This window comes from Zonotrichia albicollis, chromosome Z, assembly GCF_047830755.1.
Source record: "Zonotrichia albicollis isolate bZonAlb1 chromosome Z, bZonAlb1.hap1, whole genome shotgun sequence".
Lineage (NCBI taxonomy): Eukaryota > Metazoa > Chordata > Aves > Passeriformes > Passerellidae > Zonotrichia > Zonotrichia albicollis.
In genome coordinates this window covers 36804288-36831432 of record NC_133860.1, presented here as the reverse complement: position 1 = coordinate 36831432, position 27145 = coordinate 36804288, and the positions used below count along the sequence as shown (strand labels likewise).

General features: G+C 38.8%; 1 protein-coding gene and 1 long non-coding RNA gene across 2 annotated transcripts in view; one reads left to right on the top strand and one right to left on the bottom strand.

Moving 5' to 3' along the window:
- The window catches only part of RGS7BP (regulator of G protein signaling 7 binding protein), a 34633-nt gene extending 13520 nt beyond the window's left edge, over window positions 1-21113 (bottom strand). The window contains exons 1-2 of the mRNA XM_005492979.4: window positions 20509-21113; window positions 17642-17808 (exon numbers count right to left, since the gene is read on the bottom strand). Of these exons, the coding sequence (XP_005493036.1) occupies window positions 17642-17808; window positions 20509-20667 (326 nt within the window). The 5' untranslated portion in view covers window positions 20668-21113. The remainder of the gene's footprint in view (window positions 1-17641; window positions 17809-20508) is intronic.
- On the top strand, window positions 18967-26930 carry LOC113460016 (uncharacterized). The gene is made up of 3 exons (XR_003381640.2): window positions 18967-20472; window positions 23734-23827; window positions 26648-26930. It is a non-coding gene; the product is annotated as an uncharacterized LOC113460016 (long non-coding RNA).
- Window positions 26931-27145: the final 215 nt, after the last annotated feature.

Here is a 27145-nt window from a genome sequence, read left to right as displayed (position 1 = left end):
CAGGAATATTGTTTGCAATGTTTATTTATAATTTACGATGCTCCTTTCTAGCTGCCACTGACAAAAGTATTTCAAGGTCTGCACACAGGTGTAAGGAAACAGTGTTTTCCTTATGCAGCTGGTAAATTCCTATAAAGCAAAAATGTGAAAACTCTTAAACATTATTGCTCTTAGTGACAAAATTTTTAATTTTGAAGACTGGGAAGGTAGCAATTATAAAAAGATGCTTGACTCATGAGCCAATTCAGATTTATTAGTGGCTTCATATTTACAAATAACTAGGAAGAGTATTCAAAAGCATAGTAATAGATATTTTAATTGACTTTTTTTGCTGTCATAAATCTAGTGTGGTTTTTATTTGCAAACTCTATGAACAGTATGAGAGTAAGAACTAGAAACATCGATAATATATGCATGTTCCAACCCATTCTTGTTTTCTCAAGGATATAGAACATTTCTAACTGGACTATGGGCCAAATTCTTCTGTCATTTGCAAATCCAGAGTAACAGCAGTGATATACAAGAAAAATATTATACAAAGTTTATGCAATGAGAATAATTTCCAGCTCACTATCCTCACTAGTTGTCTCAAACTATTTAATTAGTGTTTAGTTGTAATAATGACCACAATAATTCCATTAGTTTGCAACCAAACAATTTGCTTCTATGTTTGTATATAGACCTCAGTTTCATCTCTGAAAGCCAAATGCTCTGATATGAATGCCAACGAGGATTTATTTTATAATTCCAGAATTCTGTGTACAGGGCTTAACATTTTCTTTTAAAGCATTATCAATTTTTCTACTTCTGTGTGTACAATGCCATGTCATAAGACATGCTGAATAGGGGACTAGTACAGACATAAATTTCAGAATGCTGGTTACAATATGTTTATGATTAACTATTATCAACTATTATTTAATAGTTATATACCAAATCAATATTTATATACAAAGGAAAGTTAATGCAAACTTCTAATATTCTCCCTCAAGTCAGCTGTTCAGTTAGTCCAGCTCATGTTTTTTTGAAGACCACTTAAGTTATTCAAGAGAAACCTCATATAACATGATCTTATACAATGCTATGCTAAACTGTGTTTGTAATGGAACTATAACATAGCTTATGTGCACGTGGATATATGAGAGCTAGCACAGCACTGAGCACCTGCCCATGAGACACAGACCAGCAACTCACTGTTGATGGTATAAACGTAGTTACCAAAGTGAAAATTCATAAAACTGTAGCTTAAGTTACACAGTTTATTAGGCTGCTATTGAAAGTATAATTTCTATGTAAAAACAAAACTAAGTCTATAAAATCTGTAATACATTATTACATTCTTATACTTTACCATTGGTGAAATATATGGATTTCTTTTTCATAAAATCCTGCTGTTTAAAAATCATGTAATGTTGTTCAATTGAGTATGTTTATAAAACACTGACAATAACTGCAATTTCCTTTCTTTTTTATTTTCCCAAACTGAGATTTAAAATAAAACCTACAGAGGGAGCTCTTACACCAATCATATAAGTACCCAGTATCATTAAGAGAGGTAAATGAAGCTATTTTGGTAGTTATTTTAAAATTCAAAGAAGAAAGTACTAAAATGCCCCTCCTTAAATGCAAAGGAAAAGAGTAAAGATTCATTAAAAATATTTTCCCTCCAAAATATTTGACAGATCATTTTACTGTACTGCCAAAATGTTGGTTACAACTGAGAAACACCTTGAGATTTGTCTGAATTCCCACAGGGGCCCAACATTCACAGATGCACGAAAATTAGTGAAATTTAAGTGAAATAAGGCAAAACACAAGACTACTAAAACTGAAAAATTATTACCGTCTAACTCGAGACTTTTAGTCACACATTTACAACAGAATAGCATTTTACTTTAAGTATCAACAACACAAAAAATATAGACAGATGTACTATCTCTGGTTAAAAGAGTAGCTAAGATATATGAAGGGTCTGGTAAACCTTTTTGTAAAAGCATTGCTTTGACAAATTCTATGCTTAACTCCAAATAAAAGTATTAATAGTTCCAAAATACTATAAGCCAAAAAAACTATCTAGACATATAATGAAGTCTGTCAGTCTTCAAAGCCAAAGGAAAATAAACATTTGTCCAGTCAGAAGTGAAAATTAAATCGTCATATCTTGTCTAATGCTCTATATATGTGCCTCCCTTGAAAAATAATGTAACTTGGCTTGAAAAATTACTGTCCACAAATACTACCCTGTAGATTGTATTTTAAGTTAGTGTCTGAAACACTGTAGTTTAGAAATACAAAGCAGTAAAAGGATGAAAAAGAGGAAAACCAAAACTTACCTCAGACACGTGGTGCTTCTGTTCAGACACAAAGTGTGACAAATACTGCAGAGGAGATACCACTTAATCCCTTCATATACCAAGTACCAGAAGCCCCTCTGATTACAGCTCAGGTTCAACAGCATACTAAACCTGCCCCTGCTTTTGTATCTTAAACAGATTGATTATTTCTTTCTCATGTAACCATACACATTTTTAGGTTACAAAAGACTGATGAATTCATTTTGAATATAGGTAGAGAAGTTGTCCAACAATAGTGTTTTCTTCTAAGCAGTTCCTGGGAAAATGTTATTTGTGTTCCTCCCATTTGTTGGGGTTATTTTTAAAAGAAATGTACACAAACTGCTGTCAGTCTCAGTGCCGTGTGTTGGTTTTTTGTTCTCCTATGTACTTGCTCTACTTACGTAATACTGTGATACAACTGCTATTCCCCACCCAGTCCAGCCAGGAAAAAGGCAGGGCTTGTTCTTCCTAGCAGACCCATAAATGACTGCAGTACTGTTCTTATTAAATCAGATTGTTGTTTTCAAGCAGTTACAACAGTGCTTGCAGTAACAGAAGACATGATCAGGTTCAGTTTTGTTAGAACAGTGTAAATCTCCAGTAACTCTGATAAGGCTGATGGAGTCAATCTGAATATGATACAACCAGCAGAACAAAACCACAGTGCAGTGGCTCACATTTTAGACACTGCTAACTCCCAGGTTGATAACATTTTAGATATTTCCATGTTAGAACAATTTAGATACAACATTAAAAAAAAAACAAAAGAAAAAGGTTTGAAATTATCAGAATCAGAGATCAGAATTTTCTAGACTTCTTCCCTCAGAAGTCAGTTTCAATGGCTGAACCAACTCAAGAAAGGGCAATAGGCAAATTACCAGAACACTATCCAAACTACTCTTCTAGAGGACAAACGCAATCATAAATCACTTAGTACATGAGTGAAACAGCATGAAACAAGAGATTGCATGTAAACTCCCCTCTAGGCAATATCAGATGTGTTTTATGCAGTTGCAAGGTTCTGGTAGTGATGGTGGCAACATGGTGCCAATTGTGGAATGAGGTGAGGGTCTTCCCTGTGCTGGACACAGCCAGTTCCTGCAGTTTTGCAAAGGATCCTTGCCAGGACACGGCTGAGCCTCTCTGCGATGCAAAAAACTTATTTTCAAAAAGGGCAAAAATAGCCACAAAGAGGAGTGAGGGGAAAAAAAGGAGTACGAAACAAGAGGGAATATCAGGGCAAGAGAAAGGAGGAGGGTCTCCATGCCACAGCAGATCTTCTCTGCAGCCCACAGAGCACACCAGAGCAGATGGATGTTCCTGCAGGAACAGCCACCTGTGGAGAACCTATGCTAGAGCAGATTTTTCTGACAGGACTACTGCTTGTGGAGAAGCCCACACTACAGCTGAAGAGACGTGTGAGGAGGAAGGAGAAACAAAGCAGATTGGTTATGGACTGTAACCCCGTATTCCCATCCCACCTACACCGCTCAGGAGGGTGGGGGTGGGTAGAGGAGTCTGGAGTCAAGTTTAGCATGGAAGCCAGGCAGAAGAGGTGCTAGCTTGATGTTTCTTTTCTCATCCCATTACTTAAATTAGTAATTATTTTAATTGGCAATAAATTAGGATAATATTTCCCAAGTCAAGCCTGCTCTACAGACAGTCAACGTGCCTATCTTTATTTTTACCTTATCTTTCTCATTCCTCTTCTTCCTGTCTTCTCCTCATATTCTGCTGAGGAGTGAGTGAGCAAGCAACTGGGTGTGAGTTTGGGTGTTGTCTCAAAAAAAGATAAGCTAAGCTTAAAATCCCCAGCAGGACATTTTAAAGTACTCAGAATTCCAAATGAAACTGCATGTGTGTCTTCATTTACACTTTTGAGTTCTCATAAAATTAAAAAAAAAATCCAAAAGGCGTGGCTTTACCACCACACCCCAACCCCATTTTTCCTTCCTTCAGCTGTCTGACCCTTGCTTCTACTTCAGAGAAATCCAGGAGACTTCCGCACTAGTCAAATATGAGCTGAACAGGGCCTTTTTCTCTGCAGGTTATCAGACCTGTTGAGAAGGTGGTGTCCAGTTAGATGAAAGAAAACTTTGGGTGGGCCCTCAAGTCAGCCTTGTTAGCTTTAGCCTCAGCTGAACAAAAAAAAAATAAAAATCCCACAGCCTCAAATTATATAACGCTGAAGAACAGTTAAATCATTACACTGACCTTCCAGAAACGATCTGTGCTAACCAAGAAGGAGACAGTGACATTAGCTGTATATGTAATAACTTGTAAGCTTATCTAGGAAATTCCTATTCAGAACACTGCCTTGTCAGCATCAACAAGTTGTTCTCAAATGAATTTGATAAAAATGTAGAGAAGGCACAGATAAGTTTGTGCTGTCCAACAGGCTCAAGTCCAGCCTCTTTTAAATTCCCTGCAGGCAGCTGATAGTCATGCTGCCCGTGGATTTGCCCTTTGACTTTAGTTAAGCTTCTGTGTTATTTAAAATGTCCCTTAATCACTCACTGTTTGTTAATGGAAGATTTATAAACTCCACCTTTCAAAAGTCTGCAAATTATATATGGATTTATACCTACACGCCCATCCAGTTCCTTTGATTAACAGCTGTACAAAATTTTTATGAAAACTAGTATCTGATGTGAGGTCATTTATGAAATTTGTTCTGATCTGTGCGGACAAACAGGGTAAAATTTTCCAGAGAGCCTGAAGGAGAGGTAGGTGCTTCAGGTATTTGATGCTGTAGGATATCTAGGTCACAAGGGGCTAGAAATATACTAGATGTAGAAGGAACTCTGCTGCAGGCAAGTGATGCCATCTGCTGTTGACCATTCTCAGGACACTAAACCAGATGATTCCTAGATTTGTGACACTTCCTTTTTTCATTTTATTTCTGTCATTAGTACCTTCTTTGAATATAAATTTCAACATTTTTTTTCCAAAAGGTATTCCATAAAGCAATCTGGATACCTGTTATCTGTTTGTAACTCAGATTTCTGGTTTTCCATATTTCAAAATGAGAAAACCGGAGTGGTTGTGAAAATATATTAAAAAGAGACGAGGTAAGGAATAACGCATTTGCTTTTTCTCAAAAATATTACAAATCACTTAATTAACTATTTAAACTGAAGGAAGGATGTTCTTTAAGTTTCACTGTGATTTGGATAAGACCTATATTGCATTAACAATTATTGAAAATATCTATACACTTTTGTAATCCTTTTTTTTTTTTTGTCTGCTAGTCAAATAGACCAATACTGTGACTGCTACAATTCAAAACTAGAAGGAAAATAGTGCATACACTAGATATTTCCAGGTTGCTCAGAATAAGGTGGTGTTTGGGATTTTTTATGTATCAAATGCTGCTAGGAGTGCTTGAATATATCATGCTTATACCTCAAGAGTATTTTTTATCTTTTTTTTAAGAAATATTCTAATTTTTTAAAGAAAAATTCAAATACCTCCATAGAGAAGTATTCAAAGTGAAATTGTGTTATAGAATCACACAGCTTCACCAGATACTTCACAGATCGAATCTGTAAGAGTAGTTAGAAATCACAGCTGAGAGACTGAGAAAACTCAAATGTGTCAAAAAAAAAAATAGAAAGAAAAAAGAGATAGATTAGCTTCCTGAATTTAAATTCATATATGGAGAAAGAAAATTTTAAAACCATCTGTTGATAAAATGTGTTCAGGAAGCAGTATTCCAGCAAAAAGCACTTTGCAATTTTTTCACTTAGATTTTTAATCCTGCTTTGGTCCCTACTTGACTTTGTGATCTGGTGTTACTTTTATTTTTTCCCCTCTTTGAAAAGCCTTTTTTTCTGTTTGGGAAACAAGGATTTCTCCATGAAGTCTTCCTTTAGGCATTCAGCATGGTATGTTAGCAGCTACACAGACATACTTCTTGTTCCTGAGTCTTGAATGATGCAAAATGTACACACACTACTTTTGGTAGGTCTGCAGCTAAATTATATGCCCAGACTTTGGAATACCCACAACTTTGGTGCACTGGGACTCTTCACTCTGCATGAAGGGAGTGCCTCCTCAGCACACAGCCTCACCCTCTACTCAGTCTTACACACTGTGGTTGCAGTTGTCATAATATTCCCAAGTACCAAACACTACTTTGTTGGTGTTGGGGTTTTTTTTTGGGAGGGCTCGTAAACACATGGGTGCATAGTGCTGTTTCACCGCAATAACAACTCCAGAACTGTTGGAAATAATTGGAAGCTGCTGTATAAACATGGCACTTTAAAGTATTTTGCCACTCAGCCATTTGCCATGCTGCCAAGGTTACCAGCAGTACATATGCAATGATCTGTCTTGCCATGATAGACAGAGATATGAAGCGTCAACTTCTCTTTGCTCACACAATAAATGCAAACTTGTTTTCTTCTGAAATGGGAAAGCAGTTTCTTCAACAACTTTGAGCACAAAATTTAATATACCAGTGTCTGAATTCTTACACGAGATCTCCTGTCAGGAAATGTTAATGATGGAAGCATTCCTATGAAAGATAAGAACAGCAAGATAAAAAATGGAATATAAGAGAAAAAAAGACCTCCTATGTTAATGTACAAAAAATTCAGTATATTATTTCTCTGATAGTTAAAAATTATATGGAAAATGTAAATGTAGGTCTATAAATATTCCCACCAAGGAGAAAATTCAATTCAATAACAGTCAACACTTCAGCATATTTTAACTTTAAAACATGAATTTAAACAGCATTTAACTGGTAATACTGGAATGCTTCCTTTAATGCTCTGTCAAGACAAGATCTTAATGCCCAGATTCAATTATTTACTTAATTGTTCAGAAATAGAGTGATAAAGCAATTAGAAAAATTACAACAGATTTTGTACACCCTGTTGAAAATGGTTGGAATTTTTCCAATGGAAGCCTGACAGAACTGGTATCTCCCATGGCTGGAGACTGATCTTGCAAGGTACTGATGATGCTGTTAAGAGTAGCTACTGTTTGCTACTGTCACTAGAGCAAGCCTCCATGTACCAAGCAGCTCACAGTAAGCGTAAAGTTTTTTCTTAGTTGACTAGGCAGGAAGTGAAGCACTTGAAAGAGCTTGATCAAACACGGGTTGTGAGAAGGACATGCCCTTAACTGCATGGCCCTGCACAATTAACTTGGCAATGTTGTTGACTGATTTCAGTGAGGGGCACAGAATCAAAATGCTTCCTCTCTAACTAAAGAGCAGTGTTCCAGAATGTTGAGAAATACTGAGCATTAGTAAAAGCATTTCCATTAACTGGCAATTCTCAGTCCAAGACTTACAAAAAAAGAGGCAAGAAATCAGAAGCAAAATCCCAGTATATGTGGAATTCTGAGAGCTCATGCTGAAGCCTTTCTAATGCATAACTCCATTATCTCATGTTTTCATTTCTCTTAAGATATATGAACATATTGTCAACACAGATTGGCTTTATAAGATTCAGTGAGAATCAGAAGAAATTTCTGAGAACAATATTAAGCCAAGCTAAACAGGACAAAGATAGGCAGTGTCTATCACCCAAATTGCAGCCATGTGGGATTTCTTAATCGAGCAGTATTTAGGAAAATGATCAAGAAAGATGCACTTAAAACTCATCACTAAATTCTTAGCTTTAGTTGTGTTTCATTAGAAACCTACAGAAGAGAAACACTGAAATATGCTATTGAAAGAGACTCAAAGCAGCAGGCCTAGTGGGGACAACAAAGGCACTCCTCTCGGCCATCTTGGTTACAGATTAGCACAAGTGCAACTTTCATTTACATCTGTGAAGATAGGTATGAAGTGTATATTATTTTTTTCAGAAACACTGCAATGAAAACGTTTTTTTGGATTCGTCTAATGTTAATTTTGAATCACGCAAGGTTCTCTGGTACTCCTAATTTCTGTGGGCATAGAAATTAACATCACTTGAAAGGCTCATAATCAGCTACACTTCTATCTTCAAATACCTTCTAAAATTTATCTCTAGATCTCCTTGTGAAGCAATATTTACTGATATAAATTAGTAACACTCTGGTTTTTGCTCAAGAAGAGTTTATTAACTGATTCCACTTGTGACATGACATGACAAGACATAGCAACAGGAGTTGCTATGTGCTTTTACATGTTAGGGCTTAGAATTCCAGCAAATTGACATTTAAAATCAATTTCAGAAGAAATTAATTATGAAAACAATGATAAAAATGTAATATCTACTGTAGCAATAATAAAACAGAAGATTTGAAAACAATGTTTTTCCTTGAAAGACTCAAATATGCTGTAAAATTATAAGTATTTTTCAGAGATAGTAAGTACTGGTACACCTATTTAATAAGTGATTAATCTGCAACATCAGTGAGAGGTTGAATGAGATTTTCCAGACTTTTCCCAAAACACAGGAGTTTGAAAAATTTATTATTTTTGTTAGCCATGTTTACTACAGTAATATCAAAGATCTAAAGATCATTGGATTCCAGGGGTCATGCTATATGTACGTTCAAGACTGCCATGAGAAGTTCCCAAATAGTTAATGTGACAGTAGCACATCAGATGTTCATTTCACTACTATTTGGAGACAGGCTATGGGGAAAAAAAGCAAAAAACACTGAAAAAAGGAATGACAAAGGAGAAAAGGTCATGAGAAAACTGGAAGTGAAGCAGAGGTAACAGCAACTGTCAAAACAGAGTCCACACTTAAGTTCTGTGGGCTTTTCAAAATCCTCATAGTTCCTGTTTCTAGAGATGTACCTAACTGCTAGATCCTCTGGCTGATTACTCCCCGAGAAAATCACATGCAAAGTAAAGGTGTGAAAAAGCTTTTTATGTTCAACAATGAGAGCAGATCTTCTGAAAGGACAAAATGGGGCAAGAGAAGGGCACCAAGTTAGAGACTGCTGGCAGAGAAACCAAATTTTCTGCCAAAGATCAGCTCTGATTCTGCAGCATTTCTGAAGAGACCCTGCCAATGTAATTCAGTCCCCAAATTTCTCATATAAAGGTGTGTATACCTCGGAATAGGAATGCGAAACAGGCTGGTTATTTCAATTATCGCTACAGATAGTCTTACCTATACCTGGAATACTCCATTATTAATGAGTTTGAGAAATAACCCTTCTAAAATCTAACTGTAGTGGAATGCTGTTCATGCACAGCAGAGAATGGTCCATTGAAGCACGTGAATTACAGTAATATCTTAGTTTTTGGTATTTCTTTCCAGGAATCCACAATGGGAGTGATGAATGCAGAGGGCATGTTAAAATGGAAGGGAAACCACCTTAAATCTGCAGGATACTCTGATCCTAGGCCATGGTACTGTGCAGATGAATGTACAGTTTGCCAGGTTGAAGATATAAAATACTAGGAATAGTCAGTCTTTACCTAAGTTCTGATTCTCTGTTTCCCTGTGTCTATGTCTTTATCTGCTTAAACCATAGGAAAAAAAATATGGGAGCAAGGATTAGAATACCACAAAAGAAGTTCCCTAATGGTTTTCAGTGTTTACATGCAATGACACTGCTGAAGCCCAAGTACAGAGCAGACCTCAACATCATTCTGATTCCTCATGCAAAATACTCTTTCCACTGGGTTAGACAATGGCAATGTGCCTCCTAATTCTCCACAACTACCTCACAGCTTCAGGTCATGTCACAGAGGAAAAGCTACACTGCTTTATGTTTGCCAGGGAGAATACTGCTATTTGTAGCAGTATCCTCAAGCATGGGCAGCCTCCCTGGCTGCTGGGCTGGGACACGGCTTCCCTGCTATTAGAGGGACCCATCATGCAAGCAGTCTGGCTTCCCCAGCAGTCCTGGAGTGTCTCAGCAGTGGCACCACTGCACTGGAAGGGGCTATGGATATGTTGAGTGTCAGATGGAAGAAAGGGGCAAATAACTGACTGACAAAGACAAGGTCTGTTCTACTTTTAGCACTCACTTTTCCCTTTTCTCACTTTCATACCTTTTCTAGGACACAGGTGCAAGTGGTCTAGAAATTAAGTTTGACTCACCTTTAACTTTGGCTAAAAGGAAGTGATAGGGGCTGCTGTGTTTTGTGAAGGGCCCAAAGTTGTCAGGCTCTGAGGATGCTTTGCCAGAACCTCTGGGAACAATCTTGTCAGATCCTGCACAAGAAAGAATGCTGTCCTTCTGACTGCTGGTGAGGTTTATCATTAAGCAGGTTGCTATAAGCTCTTCCACTTTGTCAAAACTAACTTACACTGTGTTACTGCAGATGTAGAACTTCTAGAATTTTCAAAATGCTGTTTGGAACATAGAAAAATAAGAGTAATAAAACCACTTTTAGGTCTGTTTGCCCTTTACTAAATCTGGCCTGCAGTTAAGAAAGACAGATCTATAAAGGGAGATATTAATACCTTGGATCTTCAAGTCCCAAACACCTATTAAAGCACCTCCAAAGCCAGAGGTACAAAGAAAACGCCGGTCTATAGAGGTCAGCTATTTTGAGAGGTCTAGCTCAGTAAATAACCTTGTTTTTCTTCCATTATTTGCCTTCTGAACTTGGGGTGCCTGACTTAACTTCGTTTTCAACTTGCAACTTAAATTGAGTAAATATATTTTATTCTTAATAAGCAAAGGTACTTTAACTCAGTTCCACAGAAAATAGTTTTATCTTTTTGCTCTCCCTTTCCATCATTTTAGATGCATGTGGATTATATAATCAGAGAAAATTTTTGACAAGGAATCTATTCAGAACAATACATGTGCATCTTACCCTCTTGTGGAAAGACTAAGCTATGGTATACCTACTGCACTATCATGCACTACATTGTCCTTAAGGGGTACATTAAACTATCCACATCTGAACTTGTTTATCAAAACATTCCCATTCCCATGCACAGGAACTCCCATTAGTCAAAATAGGATTTGAGTCACTGTAACAGGTGTAGTTTCTGATACACAGTACAACATTTGCAATCACTTCATGATGTAGAAACCAGTGAATATATGCCAGCCAGACAAAGTGGAATAAAGACTGTAATAATTTTCTTCTATTATCTGATATGCTCAAAACTACAAAAAAATTTTAAGCATGTAAAAAATTCCAGTAAATCTTTACAGAAGCTGAATGTCAAAGTTGAGGTACAATGAGACTTTATACGATAATAACGCTTAGTAATCCTGAAAAGCTCTTCTTTGAAGGCAGACAAAGCTCTCCCTGACTTCACCCATTTCAGAGTCATAGTTACATCATCAGGACAATTTCCTAAGTAACGTACTATTAAATGATTATAAGAATTGTGAGCTCTAGGATTGAAACAACCTACTGAGATGCTTTTAGTATAGCTCATGAGAGCAAACTGATGTTTTATATTTCCAAGAGTTTTCTGAAGTGGAGGATCTCAGTATTTTTTACTTGACAGGATTTTTAAGGTCACAACTTTAAGCTGTTACTATTTAAAACATCTGCAACATTTTAGCAAAAAATCACAAGTTTCAGAGGACATTAAGCTACTGGTACTACACGGTATTAGAGTACTGATTCTTGCAGTGCATAATGACTACCTCCCTTGTTTTCTTACATATCATAACATTACTTTTGATATTTAACTATACTTTAATCAGGTCATATTCTGGTTATCATACTGCAATCTCTGCGAAGCACTTACCTTTTTTATTAACTTTCCTCTAGCAGGTGAAACAACACTAACAACTCCAACCCAGAGCTGGGTACAGCCAGCAGCGCCTGTGAGTCAGAACCCCATGATCAACATTATCACTCTCCCCACCTCTGATACACACACTGACAGGAGTAACATGGCAGTGACTGCAAAGATGTCCATGAAGGACAGAGATCTCCATGAATGCTGCTCCATCAGTGTCTAGGTGGGACAGACCTCTGGTTTGTTGCTCTAACTGCTGGTATAAAGTTGGTTTTGAATCACCATTATAAAAGTTCTTCCCTGTTGAGCTAAGTGTTGCTGTGCTTTGTTTCTGCTCAGCTAATACTGGCTGCCAGTAGAGCTTTATTTAACACATGCAGTTAAACCATTAAAATTATTTCTCTTATGCCTACCTTATTACAGTTTTCATTAACTTATAGGTCTGCAGTCTTCTTCTCACCTAATGTGTAAAATATTTGAGGCAATCTTTTTTGTTTGTGTCCTTTAGAAAGCAGATAATAATTTTGTAGGGTTGTAATTCAGGGAGAATTCAGACAGTTCAATAAAAAAATTGGGCACAATTGAGTGTCAGCAGAATGTTTTAAAACAGCCTCAGGAAACAATCTAATATTAATTAGCTCTGAGAAAATTACCATTTGGTGCTTATTGAAAACATGAGAATTCCTACTATAGATGGCAAAGGAAAACAAAAGTAGAAACCACATAAAATTAAAAACTTAAAGCAAGACTATGATAGTCTTTTTGTGTAAATGATTGCAATCAGGATGTGATTTTCAGCTGACTTTCTCAACCTTTCATGAACTTAGAGGTACTTAAAATTAAAAACTATTTAATAAAAGTAACAGATGCACATGGGTATCAAATAAGGAAACCTTCTTTGAATTTTCCCAAGGAGATTTATGATGACTTCATGACAGGCTGGAAGGGACATCCAGAACTAATTTGGCCTAAGCCTCCTACCAAAGCAGTGTCAGCTACAGAGGGTTATGGAGGGCCATGACCAGTTGAATTCTCAGTATTTCAAAGGACAGAGCCTCCAGAACCTCTCACTGCACCTGTTCCAATATTCTACCTGCCTCACAGGAAAAAAAGGAATTTAAAATTTTAAATCAATTTTTCTTTGTATTTCAGTTTACACCTGATGTCCTATCACTGTGTATCACTGAGAATAATCTGACTGAGTCTTCTTTACACTATTCCAGGAGGCAGTTTTTATGTATATGGATAACATTCCCCTCCCAGCCCTCTCTTCTCCAACCTAAACAATCCCAGGTCTAGCAGCCTTGCCTTGTATGTGGGATGCTGCCTAACCATCTTTAAGGTAATTGATTAGACCCTGCTTTGGATGTCCTTTCCTCCTTTTTTCTAGGGAGCCCATTGCTGGACCCAGTATTCCAGACATGGCCTCAACAGCCCTGAGCAGAAAGGAATGATGAACTCCATCGACCTTCTGGCAACACTTCCTAAAGCAGCATAGGAGGCTGCTGGCCCTCTTTGCACAAGGGCACAGCACTGGCTCATGTTCAACCTGATGTTCACCAGAACCCCCCAAGATGCTCTTCTGCAGAGCTGATGCCCCAGCAGATACTAGTACAGAGAGAGGTTTATTCCTCCTTATATTTTGGACTTTGCAACACCAGTCAGAAAAACAGAGAGAAATTACTTCTAGAGCTATGCTCACACAGATGTACATTGCCATGCACCCCTGAGCTTCTCACACAAGTTTTGTTTCATGCGAAAAAAGCCACTGCCAACATATATATATATATATATATATATCAGACTGTCACAGAGACACTGCCAGTTCTGGTCTCAGTTTGCCAAGTGCACACATTATGTAAGCATATCAAGTGCCTGAGAATATGTAAGGACATTTACATATTTACAAAAGTGTGTGCACAGTTGTGCAGACCTGTATCTTAAAATACAATTCTGAGTTATCTCTCTGTTGACATCCCAGACTCAGTGGACTCCACATATAAAACCAGCTGATGAAACCCCATTTGATGAACTCTAAAAGATCACCACTCTATCATTCCATAAAGTAGACTCCCTTCCAAAACAGAGGTTCACATCTTTTTTCTGTTGTCTTCTTACTGTTACAAATATTTTTTCCTTTCTTTTTCTCTGGAAAAAATCATGCTGACTCATTTTCTTGTTGCTATACTTTCTCCAGTTTTGACCATGACAACTAACACTATAAGGATGAAAAATGTAAATACTTTAATTTCTGCTACATTATATAGAAGAAAATGTGATGAAAGGACTGAACCTTACTTACGTTCTTCAGAAGATAGTTCATTAAAAATCACTAACTTTTAGTGTAAGAGCAGGAATCGACCTAAAGTCCTCAGAAAGCCAACAATGAAAGGAGGGTTTACTTTGACTTGCATTCCTAAACGACCATTAATTAGAATTGGGATATTTCAATTTAGATTATTTTTATTTCTGATCTTTATTCCCCTCTGCTAACATCTCACTACTTCTATAAGAAAAAGATATCAGAGCAAGTAAAGAAGAGGATGTAATATCTTTGAGGCCCTATTAAGTTGGAGACTTAATTTGAAATTTTGTTTTTCGGTAATATTTTATTAGTAAATAGGTTTTTAAATACATCACACTGTAAAGATGTCCTTATTCAACCTCAGCATTTTTTGAGTAAAAGATCTTAATGTTTAGAGAAATCACATTTGTCAGATACTGACTGTTCACATGCAGCCTTTACTTACTGAGTGCTGGCGAGAGAAGTCATCGTTCCATGCACAACCTGTTTTTTGTATCTTTGCTTATTTTTTAATGAAGTCGTTGCTACCAGCAGCTGTCAGGTTTGAGCTAGATGGGGTGATATGGTCTAATCCAGTGTAGACTTCATAACGTTTTATGTTTCCTTGCTACTTCATTTCTTTTTCATCATCTCCTTTGTCTTTCTTTCTCTCAGTTTTTAAAACATAACCGTGACTTTCACTTCCTCTGATTCTACAGCTGAATCAGCTTTTGTTGGCATATCAGTGTAGCCGTTTTCTACAGGTACACTTGCAGCCTTCTCTTCTTGTTCACATTACATCACTGTCCTGCTCTGATGTCTGTCTAATATTCCCGAACTGATATGTCCATGACCAATGCATTTTTTGGTCCTCATGACTTCTATCCTGCTCAGTTTCTAATGCATTATCTCCACTTCAGCATTTCCTTCCCTTTCTACAATTTCCAGATTTCTTCCCAGAGCTCCCTTCTCCAGCATAGAGGATTTGCTTTTGTTTTTTTCTTTCCAAGTCTTTGCATCTTTCCCATTTGTTACCTTGCTTAGTCTTGTAGGACAAATGAATTAAAAAAGGGAATTCTTCTTATTGTCCAAGTCAGATGTGTATTTAAGAGTCTCACATGCCCTAGTGCCAAGAGGAGCTGGACTAGGTGATTTTCAGATGATCGCCAGAGGTCCTTCTAACCCTAACAATTCCATGATTCTGTGAAATCCTGATATATTCAAAGAGGAACCGCGTAACATTAAGGTGTCTGCTAATTTTCCAAAGAAAACAGCACAAATAAGTTAAATTAATTTAGTATTCTCCTAAGACACTAACATTAACTTCTCAAAAGTAAGAGTGCTCTCAGGTAGATCACTTAGAGACTACCTGAACAGTACTGATGGCCTTAATTAATAGAATGCTGTTCTCTCGTGAAATGTTATAGGCTGGTAACATAAACAGTTACTTGCTATTACTATTTCTGGGTGGAAAAGCAACACATCTTCTTTAATAAGCTCTGGAAGACATAACTTGTCATGTTACCCAGTGCAGTGTTGTGCATTTTGAACTACAGCAGTGAACTAAGTAAGCCTTCATCCCATATGCTGAATAACAGTAGTTTCTGAGCAGCACACTACCCTCCTGACTAATACTAAGGATGACTTAATGCATTCCCGTCCCTAAGCATTTTTCTTCCTGATACTTCTTTCTATCCAATTAGATTCCTATTCCAGATCCTATTTCATACAGACTATATCAGTCTTTTTGTCGAAATGAAGACTAAATCTTTAAGACTATTTATTACTCCTCTCCTTCTATTTCTTTTTTGCTTTCTTTTAATCCTCATTTTCCACCTTTCCTCACAAATACATAAAAAAGTTAATGTCTCATATGGCTTTCCTCAGCTACAGAAGCGTGGGGATGTGAAGCATATCCTGTAAATTGTGTGTCAAACCAAACCAGTAATTTCCAGATAGTTTCTAACACCTACCAGTTGTTATGGATATCACAGTATTATCAGAGTTATTTAAAACAGTTTTAGATTAGCCAAATGTCAATCTCGCGGCAACTGCACAACCTTCAGGACATCTTTGTGCATATGACAGACTTCCAGCTGCGAAATGATTGCTTAAAAAACCCACGTACTTTCTAAATGAGCATGTACCAGTGGTTTTCTTTACAGGGAAAAAATATTTTAAAGTCACAAAATAAGTTCAGCTATTCAAATGTACTATTTTGGTTCATATTACTTTTTCTTTTGAGTCTGAAAGCAAAAAAGATAAATTTCACTACTGTTTGTTTTCACATTTTCAATGTACTGTCATTGCTGGTTTATTAAAAGTTCCCACTGACTTAAGTATTTTAAAAGCACGTAATTTGTTTGAGGAACAAATAAGAGGTCACAAAATCAACTTAAGTGACTTTGCACAAAGTCTTACTTGAAAAGTAAGTGACAATTCTACTAAAATATCCAACCAGTATCCTCTTCTGTTTGGTATGTTAGTTCAGGCTCCCCTTATATACCAAGCCTATAAAGGACTTCTTTATATATTACAGTGATGAAAAGAAATTCAACGGGGATTAGGCAGAGCAACAAAAAAAGAAGGTGTTTTCTTTTGCTAGTGGTGCAAAATACCTTATGGTAGATAGACAGATGCAGAAAGTTCTGACAAAGTGTAATCAGAAAGACATGACTCAGGGGGGTACATGATAAATACAAATACCCCAGTCACCATACTGTGAAGAACCCACATGAAATTAGCTGCACGAATTCCCATTTTTTAGGAAACAGCAATTTATGCTGGTTGATCTTGCACTGAGGCATAGTCTCAAGTATGTGATAATACATTCTGTCACCATGGAAAGGAATGTACATAATGTAATACCAAAGAATAAATTAAAACATTATATGCTGGCAAAGCTTTCATTCTTATTTCAACACAAACAAGGGTTTAAAAACATGTAGAAGATAAACATAAGTTCTCAGAGTAGTTTTTGCATCCCATTCCCCCGGTTTGCACCTAATTTTGGTTTAATTTTGTTGAGACTCTAGTTGAACTGAGCTAGGTGTCGCTTACTATTCAATTAGGTATACTCAATGAAAGACTGGACAGAAAGCTATTGCTACTTCACCCTTGAAGGGCATGACTTCCCCCTTGATCTGTAGTGATAAGCAGTAAAATCCTGTTTGTCTCACATAAAAGCATCCAGTGAAATCAGAAGGATATGTTCTTGGTGAGGGGACCAGGATTTGATACAAAATTGCACTATTGTAAGGACATAGACATTCTGCAAAATTTGTGGTCATACACCCCTACGCCTAAAACAGAAAGATAAGTGAATGCAAACTCTCAGGCAAAGCATTATGTAGTACTTAAAGATTAGCACATGAATACGGCTTTAATAAGTCATCTCCTACCCAGAAATTGCTGCTAGTTTTTGATGAGCCTGATAGGCCATCTCACATCCTCGGGTTCGAGTTTTGTGCAATTCTGCATGCAGAGAAGGACAGGTGACTGAGACATCCCCAATAGAAATGACCAGCTCCCGATAGAGAGCCACCTGGGTATTGAACTCCTGGACAAGCTGAAAAACAAAAACAATTTACATGCATGAGAATTTTTAACTACATTGGTAAAAACAATCCATGTTTTAAAATCATGCCCAACCTAGGGCTTGTTCTTGCTTCTCACAATTTCGTAGCACACAGGATCAAGAGCACACAATTCAGTAAACAACTAGAGCCTCCATGGCAGCTGCTTCTTCGGTGAGCTATAAATGTTCATCTGTAGGAAAGTAGTGTTTCTGCTTTTAATATCTGAAAGTGTTTGAGTTATTAGTATAAAATATTAAGCAGACAAAAAAACATCTGCTTTACTAGTAGCATGAGGTTATTTTTTGCTATCATGAAAGGCGAAAATATCTCCAGAAATTACTGCCTTTGCTTCTCCTGCTTCCTGATTAACAGCATGTTCAGGGACTGGAATGTAGCATTTGCTTTTAAATTGGCAATTTTGCTAATTTATTTTGTAATGATTTCTGTTCTGTTACTTCCCTTCAACCCAGATTTCTGACTTAAAACTCATCTGCTGTTACTGACTGAGAAGATGTACCAGATAGGCACTTTCCTGTTAAAATTCCAGAAAGCACCTTTTCTAAAGTGCATGTGGGAAAAAGGAACAAATCATTAAATAAACACAACAACCTGCATAGAAATCCAATATCCAACAGATACATACAGATCTTATTGGATAAATGGATCATTTTACTGTTACAGAAAGACCATTATTGTTTAGTTCCACCGATCACGCACATGGAATGATATTTTAAAGAAACGAAGCATTTGCTGTCTTCTGAAAGAATGCATATAAGACCATTTGCTCCACATGGTGGCGGGGGTGGAAGGATTAGAGTAATAGAACAGAATATTTATTTATCTGTGTTTTGACCTCAATTCCAAACGATATAAAAACAGACAAGAGCAATTGCTCATAATTCTGCAGTCATCATTACCACCAGGAGTTCAACATACTCAACATAAAAGCATACTGAGAGCCTGAAGTCTATCAGAGCTACTAATTTTTAAAGTCAAGTCCTCAAATTCTCATGCTCAGTAAATAAACGAGTCACCTCTGCAGTGTTATATTCATACCCTTGATGCATTCCACTGCAATTAACTGTATAGCTGAGAACTGGTATCAAAAATAGTTTTGACCATGCTTTCTGAAATTTCATTTTAAGAATAGCAAATAGGTTCCTCTGCTTCAGGAGCAGCAAGTCAGCCCAAGTGCATTTCAATACATCTGCACCCTCCCACACCCAGATCCCAAACAAACCCAAAAGCACACATCAAACAAAGCCCTAGGCACAATATTTGCTAAACAAGTCCTCAACTTTTATCATTCTGCAGCTTAAGAGAATGCATGAAGGCAATGGAGAGGAAAAAAATTGTACTGTGTAGTGTCATAGTGTGATTATTCTGCAATAGGAAGAAAAATGTCGCATCCTGTAACTGGTAACTGGTTGCATCAGACCCATTTTGCCAGGTCTCACCTGACATCCCCTGTTTAAACAGACTCATCCAGACACCTTAGCGCTATCCAGGAAAACAAAACCACACATATGTTGCTGAATCAAGACACAGAACAAGAAAAAAACCACACTGATTTTACCTCCCAAATCCTATCACAACTTGACAGTCCATCTATAAAACATAGTTTATTTCTAATCGGTCAATTCTAAAAACTTCTCTGCAACTAACAACATTATGCTATTGAGAATAAGTAAACAGGCAGAACCTACTAAGACCCACTTGTTGGGTATATTTATAGAGCTACTGTGGCAGCTTTTGTTCCTCCATGCACTGGGAATGGCTCCCAATCTTGAAGCATCAGAGCGGATAATCTGCCAGCACATTTTTCAGCACCAGAGGAAAAAAAATTGCCAGAATCCAGCAGAAGAGAAGTAGCAGCTCCATTGCTACTGGACAGAGCTTTAGTCAGGTACAGATTTACCCAGAAAAGTAGCAGCGACTTTATTTTTTTCCTACATCTGTTACTAGCTAGAGGAGTAATTTTGGGGCTCAGTGTCAGGCTGACTGGAGCTCAGGAAGCTTGAAAGCAAGCATACGGTGCTGATTTGGAGGAAAGTGTCAGAATCCAAGCATTTTGAGTATGACTGAGGAAAAATCTCATACCGGAATGTGACAGTCCATAAATAACAGAAACAGGCGTTTCACCTGAGGTTTTACAACTGCAACCAGCTACTCTGGGAAGACTGGTAACAGGTACCATCAGGAACATCATTTCAGGGCCTCTAATTCTAGGTCTCCTTATTTAGAAGGATACTAGGGCAAACATGCGGTTGCTGCACAAGACAGCAAGTAGTGCAGCGATTCATTGGAGGCAACTATTTACCCATTTAGGCTTCAGTGCGCCCAAGCCTGGGGACAGATTTGGACGGATCTACTAAAAAAGCAACTCCAGCTGCTTTGCTGTGTGTGTACTGGGGCAAGGACTCCTGCTCCCGCAGGACTGTCCAGGCGACCGGCTCCGCTCCTTGTCCCGCAGCCGGCTCCCTCAGGTCTCCTCGAACCTCTCGGCTCCGCTCTGGAACCGCGGCGAGTTGGGGCGCAGGGCAGCACCCCGGAGGGGACTGCGGTTTCAAAAACAGTGCAACTGCACGTGATGGGAATAGCCAAGGTGGCGGGAAGAACGGCACCGCTACCTGCGCCGGGAGAGCCCGGAAAAGGTAAAAAACTACGGCAAGCCCGCCCGGGGTACCCACCATCTTACAGTCGTCCAGGGTTCTCTGGATCTGGTAGGCGCTATCGGAGCCGCTGCCCCGGCGTTCGCTGTCGCGGCCGTGCGGCGAGGTCCTGCTGCCCTGGAAGATGGAGGCGGCGGAGCGGGGGCGCTTCCTGCGCCCGCTCGGTGCAGCGCTCATGCACACGCATCCGCCGCGCGGAGCCGCCCGCGGGCGCGGGCAGCGCCTTCCCCGCCGCCGCCGCCGCCCCGGGCACGGGTGCGGGCCCGCGCCGCTCGTCGCCTCGGCCGGGCCGAAGCCGCGCCGCTCACAGCAGCGAGCGCGGCTGCTCTGGGCGATAGACTGGCGGCTGCGGGAGAGCCCGGGGAGCGCCCTGCAGCATCGCCTCCGCTACCGCGGGGAGAGGCAGAGGGGCTGGCGCCTGCCTTCCTTCAGCAACATGTCAGTCCCCGCGGAACCGCCCCGCCGGTGGCATGCTCCGCCGTCCTCCTTCGCGCAGCCGGCGGGGGGAGTGGGGGGAGCGCGACCCTGCCCGCTGGAGAAGAGCGCCCATGCACCGCCCGGTGCTCCCGGCGGGCGCCCGGCCACACGCGGCGGGTCGGGCTTCCCCGCCGGGAGCTGCTCGGAAGGTCTGGAGGGGCTGGCGCCGTCAGCAGCACCGCCCCCCCACGGGGCGGGAGCGCCGCGGCCGCGCCCGCCGCGCCCCGAGCCCGCCCGAGGCGTGAGGGAGCCGGATCAGCGCTGCACCCGGCCGGGCCCGGGGAGCCGCCGCCCCGCTGGGAGCCGCCCCGGCGCGGCCCGGGATCGTAGGGCGCCGCCCGTCCCGCGTTTGCCGAAGCTCATACCGGTCTTCAAGAGGCGTGCTTAGGTGTTGCTTTTCTTTATAAAAAAAATACTTGGTTCGTTGCTCAATATTGATCAAATTTAGTCAAATGTTAGATAGTGTCCCAACGAGGGACACAAAGATGGTGGAGGATCTGGAGGGGAAGCCTTATGAGTAACAGCTGAGGTCACTGGTTTGTTCAGCCTGGAGAGGAAGACACTGAGGGAAGACCTCACTGTGGTCTTCAACATTCTCGTGAGGGGAAGCAAAGGGGCAGGTGCCAATCCCATTGCTCTCACAACCAGTGCAAGGATTTGAGGAAATGGCATGAAGCTGGAGTCAGGGGAGGTTTAGGTTGGATATCAGAAAATTTTTCACCCAGAGGGTAGTGAACACTGGAACAGGCTTGCCAGGGAGGTGTGAAAGCACCAAGCCTGACAGAGTTCAAGAAGTGTTTGGACAACACTCCAATACATATGATGGGATTATTGGGGTGTCTTGCACAGGGCCAGGAGCAGATTCAGGGATCCTGATAGATTCCTTCCAACTCAACATATTCTATGATACTATGACCTTCTTTCTATCTGTAAAAAAACTTCATATTTTGGGGCTCTAACAAAAAGTTTGGTGTTTGTGATGCAACACGATTGTATTTGCTACTTGCAGGAAAGATTAAATAATAATTAAGTGGAGAAACTCTGTGCACCTGCAGTGCTGTTGCAGTTCACCGGGCTGGTGCTCACAGTGGGCACAGCCCCTCCGATGCTGTGGGGGCTGTGGGGCTGTGCCCCTTCTGTGTCTGCAGCTGCCTTCCCCGGGGGCTCCTGGGGACTGCACTGCCCCTGCATGAGCCCTGAGACGGCTTCAGCTTCTGGTCTTGTTCCTTTCTGTATCCAGGGAGCTATGCCTGTTTAGCTCTCTTCTGGTATAATTTTATTTATTCAGGCCTCTGAATAAGAGCTTTTTTTTGTTTTGGTAATGTTCTTGAATCCAAAGCAGCATTAAACACGTCACACAGAGTAACCTCCATCTTGCCAGTGAGCTTGAATATGCCATCAATGCCACTCTGGCAGCTTGAGGAGCTCTTTTCAGGCTGTACTGAACATTACTGTAACACAGACAACCTCATATCCACTTTAATCTGGATATGGCCTATGAATCTACTTTGAAACTCTTTTTTAGACTTCTCCTGCTATTTTCACAAAAATGTAAGCTGCTGGATATGTGGTTGTATGGATGGATTTGCAGCACTTGCAAGTGCTGTCATCACCTTAGTTAAAGCTAAAAATGACCTTGTAATTGTAACTTTACTTTTGTAAACATAATACTAGATTTTCAGCATTCTGTGCAGAAAAACTTGCAGTTTGATAGTTTTAAGGACATCACTTTTTTTTTCCATGGTTAATTTAATTCTTATATAGGAAGCAAATGCATGAAATTATGCTTTGGGCCAGAACATTGTGCAGCTACAATATAGAGAAAAGACATTTCCTAAATGACAAGAAAAATATTTTTAGTACTGGTAAAAAGCAAAATGAACACATCTTCTCCTCACATCTATATAGGCAAGGGAAAATAAATTTGTAAAGGGAAATTAAATATAACGCTATGCTATACCAGTGCTAGTGTTTTATTTGTTGCTTAAGGATCACTTTAGTCAAACGTTGTAGTATTTTTTCAGTCTATTTCTAGTCTTATTAAGAGCTCCTGCAATAGCAGTAATGAAAAAAATGCTAATACTAAAGCAAACAACAATAAATGTATCAAAGAGTTTACTTTTATATTACCTGTCTTGGCTGAAGTTCTGGTCCCCTGAAATCAGAACCAAAGTCCCACTGGCTTTTAAGAAAGATTGGAATTTAGTTCCTGGTGATATATCTGCCCTGTATAAAGCTGAGTCACAGCTGATTTTGTCTGTCAGCCAGCATCTGGAACAGTTTTGAAGTTCTAGTGGCTTATTTCACTACACATGCTGTATTCAATATGTCCACATTTGAAAGTGGATATGGTGATTCTGTAATTTGTAAGACTCCATGTTTTCATAATTGTTCTGGCTGAATGTGATGAATTTGATGGCACTTCATCAGCGTAACCCAGGATTATGTTGGACAAACATATGAGTGACAGGTACCTGGAGTGACAAGTATCAACTCAGTTTGGGATGCATAAGAAACAATGATTTTTGTAGGCATCCCAGGAATGAGGATGGGGGAAAGAGCTCCAAGCTAAGCCACCAAAGGTTGTTGCAGGGTAGGCAGTGGAAGCAACAAGAAAACAGCAAGGTTTGAAAATATATATTGCCAGGAAACAAATGTTCTCTCTTAAAAGCTGATGCATGTATGTTGAAAACTTTCTTGAAGAGAGAGACATGATTCTTTCTTCTTGTCTAAACTAGTGTTTCTGTCACCTTTTCCTTGCTCTAGCTTCATCGCCTGATGTTTAATGGATTGCAGGAAACAGGGGCTTGTTTCTCCCTCCTATGGCATCCTCTCAAGACCACAGGCAGGTGACCTTGAAGTAAGTTCAGAAATTGCATGGCCTATTATAGTCAAATTCTTTGCAGCTCTATAGCTCATAATGAACCAAAAGTGTATATGCGGGCCTTTCCTCTGCCTAGCCTGTATGGTAATTCCAAAACATGAACTGAGATTATTTGGTTTCTCTTGTTTCATTTTGTTGTAATCTTTGTCCATTTATTGCTCTGGTTGTTGGCTTCTGATGATATTTCTCAAGGCAGTGTAGAATGTAAGGGACTAGATAAGTTATGAAAGAGAGACTGAATTTCTGAGAAATGTGAGGAAATATCCTTGTAGGGGAAAAAAAAAAGGGAAAGAGATATGTAAAATTTAGGAGGAAAAAAGGCCATTTCTCTAGATACAGATACATAGTGAGGAGAGGAAACCAAGAAGATTCCAGATACTGAAGAAAAAAAAAGTATTTCTGCATGATCTTCATAAGACAGAAGAATAAACTATAAGTTTTAAGGTTAAATTGAAAATGAAAACAAAAAATATACACTTTTCTACATTTCTATGAAATTTATATTTTTAAAGAAATTCTGTCGTTCTAAAGACAGATTTAAGACAGTGCACAGATTTATACCCTGAAAATGTGGGGTGAGATCAGTGTCTGGATATAAAGCACTTGATTTTTTCACCAGGCTTCCTATGGAGTAAAACTGTTTAAATATCAAAAATAAAAATGTAATAATATATAATAATTCATTTGAAAATCATCACTTTAATGGCCATTTCGTATTTATAAATAATTTCATAAGACTGGGGAGTTAGGGAAAGAAGTGCCACAAGAGGGACTATTCCGTACTTACTCCATAAAGTCTTTTATGTATCCAAAGTCTTCCTGACTTCAGAGGTCCTCCAACAGAGACAGCTCCCAGCACTCTTTCTCTTCAGCTTGTGCTCAGTGTAATGCTTACCAAGTCAAATTATTTTGTAGCAAATTTTACAAACATTAGTGTATTTTCATTATGTACTACTTTAATAGCAAGATATAGAAAAATATAATATTCAGTTCCTTTAGAATTGGGTGTTTTTTTGACTACAGGTGCATTTTGAATCTAAAACCAATTTATATAGATACTCTTCAAATCAAAGAAACATATTTGTGTTGATAAATTTATAATCAGTCAATTCCAAAAACACAGGCAGTCTGTCAGTTAAAATTGTGAAGCAGACAGGAACACTTTCCTAAGTTCTGTAGTCTTAGAAGTCTCAATAATTTCTAAGTTTACTTAGGAAGCTTATGTCCATGCAGTGTATTATCAGCAGAGATGCTGAGGAAAAGGCTTACTTTGCTTGCTGTCAAATTTTTAAAAAATGTAATCACCAGGGAGACTGTAGCTGTCAGCCCATTGCAGGCATGTTGCTCTTGGTTAGGAATGCATGAAACAACATGCTTAAGCTAGCAAAAATGTAAAAATGGCTAAGTCTGCTTTACTTGCCTTCTCGGTAACTGTTGCAAAAGATTGTTCGTAATATTTAAGTCATGCCTTGAGGATTCTAGAAATTATTATTGGCACTTAATACCTATTGCATTCTTTAAACCAGAGAATGAAAGCAATTCTAAATGAGATAATCCACGATATGCTCCCATCTTCTCTAGTTTTTTACCACATATATTTACATATGTAATTCCAACATGAGCTTACACTGTGGGAACAGTCTGTGGGAAAGTATCTGTGGGAACACTCAGGAAGGTAGCCCACTGAATTTTTCAAATTTATTTGCATTTGCCCAGCACAATATAGGATTTAATTACAAGGAAGTCTAAGAAAATGGCCCACAGAACCAGATACCTTTTGCTTTCACCTCTATATTTTTTTAAAAGCACAGTTTAAAAAAACTAATGTTATGGCCATCAGCACTTCTCTTATTAAGAGGGCGGAAAAAAGCCTTCTTTAAAAACCCAAACATTAGCACAGAAAATCTTCAAACTGCACTAAGGAAGAATTATTTCTGAAATGAAAGAGGTTAAGATGAGTTTCTCATTATGAAATTATGAAAGCAAATCATTTACTTTTAGCTCTAGTGTAGTCAATACAGTAGAGAATGACTATAGATAGTGTAGACAATGCAATAAATTAATACAATTTTGCCTTAATATTACCTACTTTTTTATTATCACAGAAAATCTGACATAAAACAAAGCCACCCAAGAAATGGAAGATAAAAGAGACCACTGATTAATCTTCCTGTAAAAGTCTGTAAAAAAACCAAGAAAAAATATCTTTAGTGTCATAACACACAAAGCCCAAAATTATTAAAAGATATGTGTAAGAACTGACAATTAAAAGCTAAGTGTAATGATATTATTAAAATCCCTTAAGAGTCACAACTCTCATGACAATTTAATAAAAGACTGCAGAATAAAATATTTTAATAAAGTCTTACAATGAATCTGTACATTATTAATCGGCTGGTGAAGATTAAACTCGAAGTGAAAGATTACTGTTATTAAAGAAGAATATAAAGAGGTATGAAAAAGAAAACACAATGGATTTGTGAGGAGCTGTTAGAGAGAGACTAAGAGAATAGAGCTTTAGGCAAATGGATGTTTAAGTAATTAAAGTCTTTAGATGTATCAGTGCTCTACTACTTAGAAAATGCAATGTTTGCTATATGGTGGTCTAGAGAGTGCTTGATTGATGCAATAAGAGAAATATGTGGGGTTTATGTTTTTATATTAAGTGTATAAACTGCAGTAATTTATGCATTCAGGGAAACATATAATTAATTCTAAAAACTGAGTATGGTCTTTTGAGAATCTGACAGTATAAATACCAGGCTCAAGTACTTTTCTTCTTGCGTATGTCTACAGGAAAAAAGCCTGGATCAATACAGAAGTCCTCTACTGCATCTTCAGAAACATTATAAAAAGTCCTTTATAAAAGTGGAAGAGATGGCAAAATTTGTGCTCATTGTCATGTCCATGGCTATTCTGTAGTGGTTACTAGAAATAAAAGGCCTATACGAAATATCTGGTTTATTTAGTGTAAGAAATGGTTTTGCCACTGTCTGCCCTGCCTTATGGTCACACAGTCCCAGAGCTCAGCAATGGAACAACACGCAGCATAAACTATACCCACAGGAGGAAGCTTGCAGGTAGGCTACATGTTTACATTTTTAATATAAATAGTAGTTTTATAAAATTTTTACTGTTCTCTCTCAAAATTTTTAAAAGCAAAAGTCAAATTGCGCGAGGGCGTACGCGGCCCTAGATCCGGCTAGCACGAGGGGTGAGAAGGCCAACGCCCCTGCGCATAAGAAGCCATCCCCCCTCGGCGTCTTGGCCTCAGGCTGGACTGGAGGAAGAGCT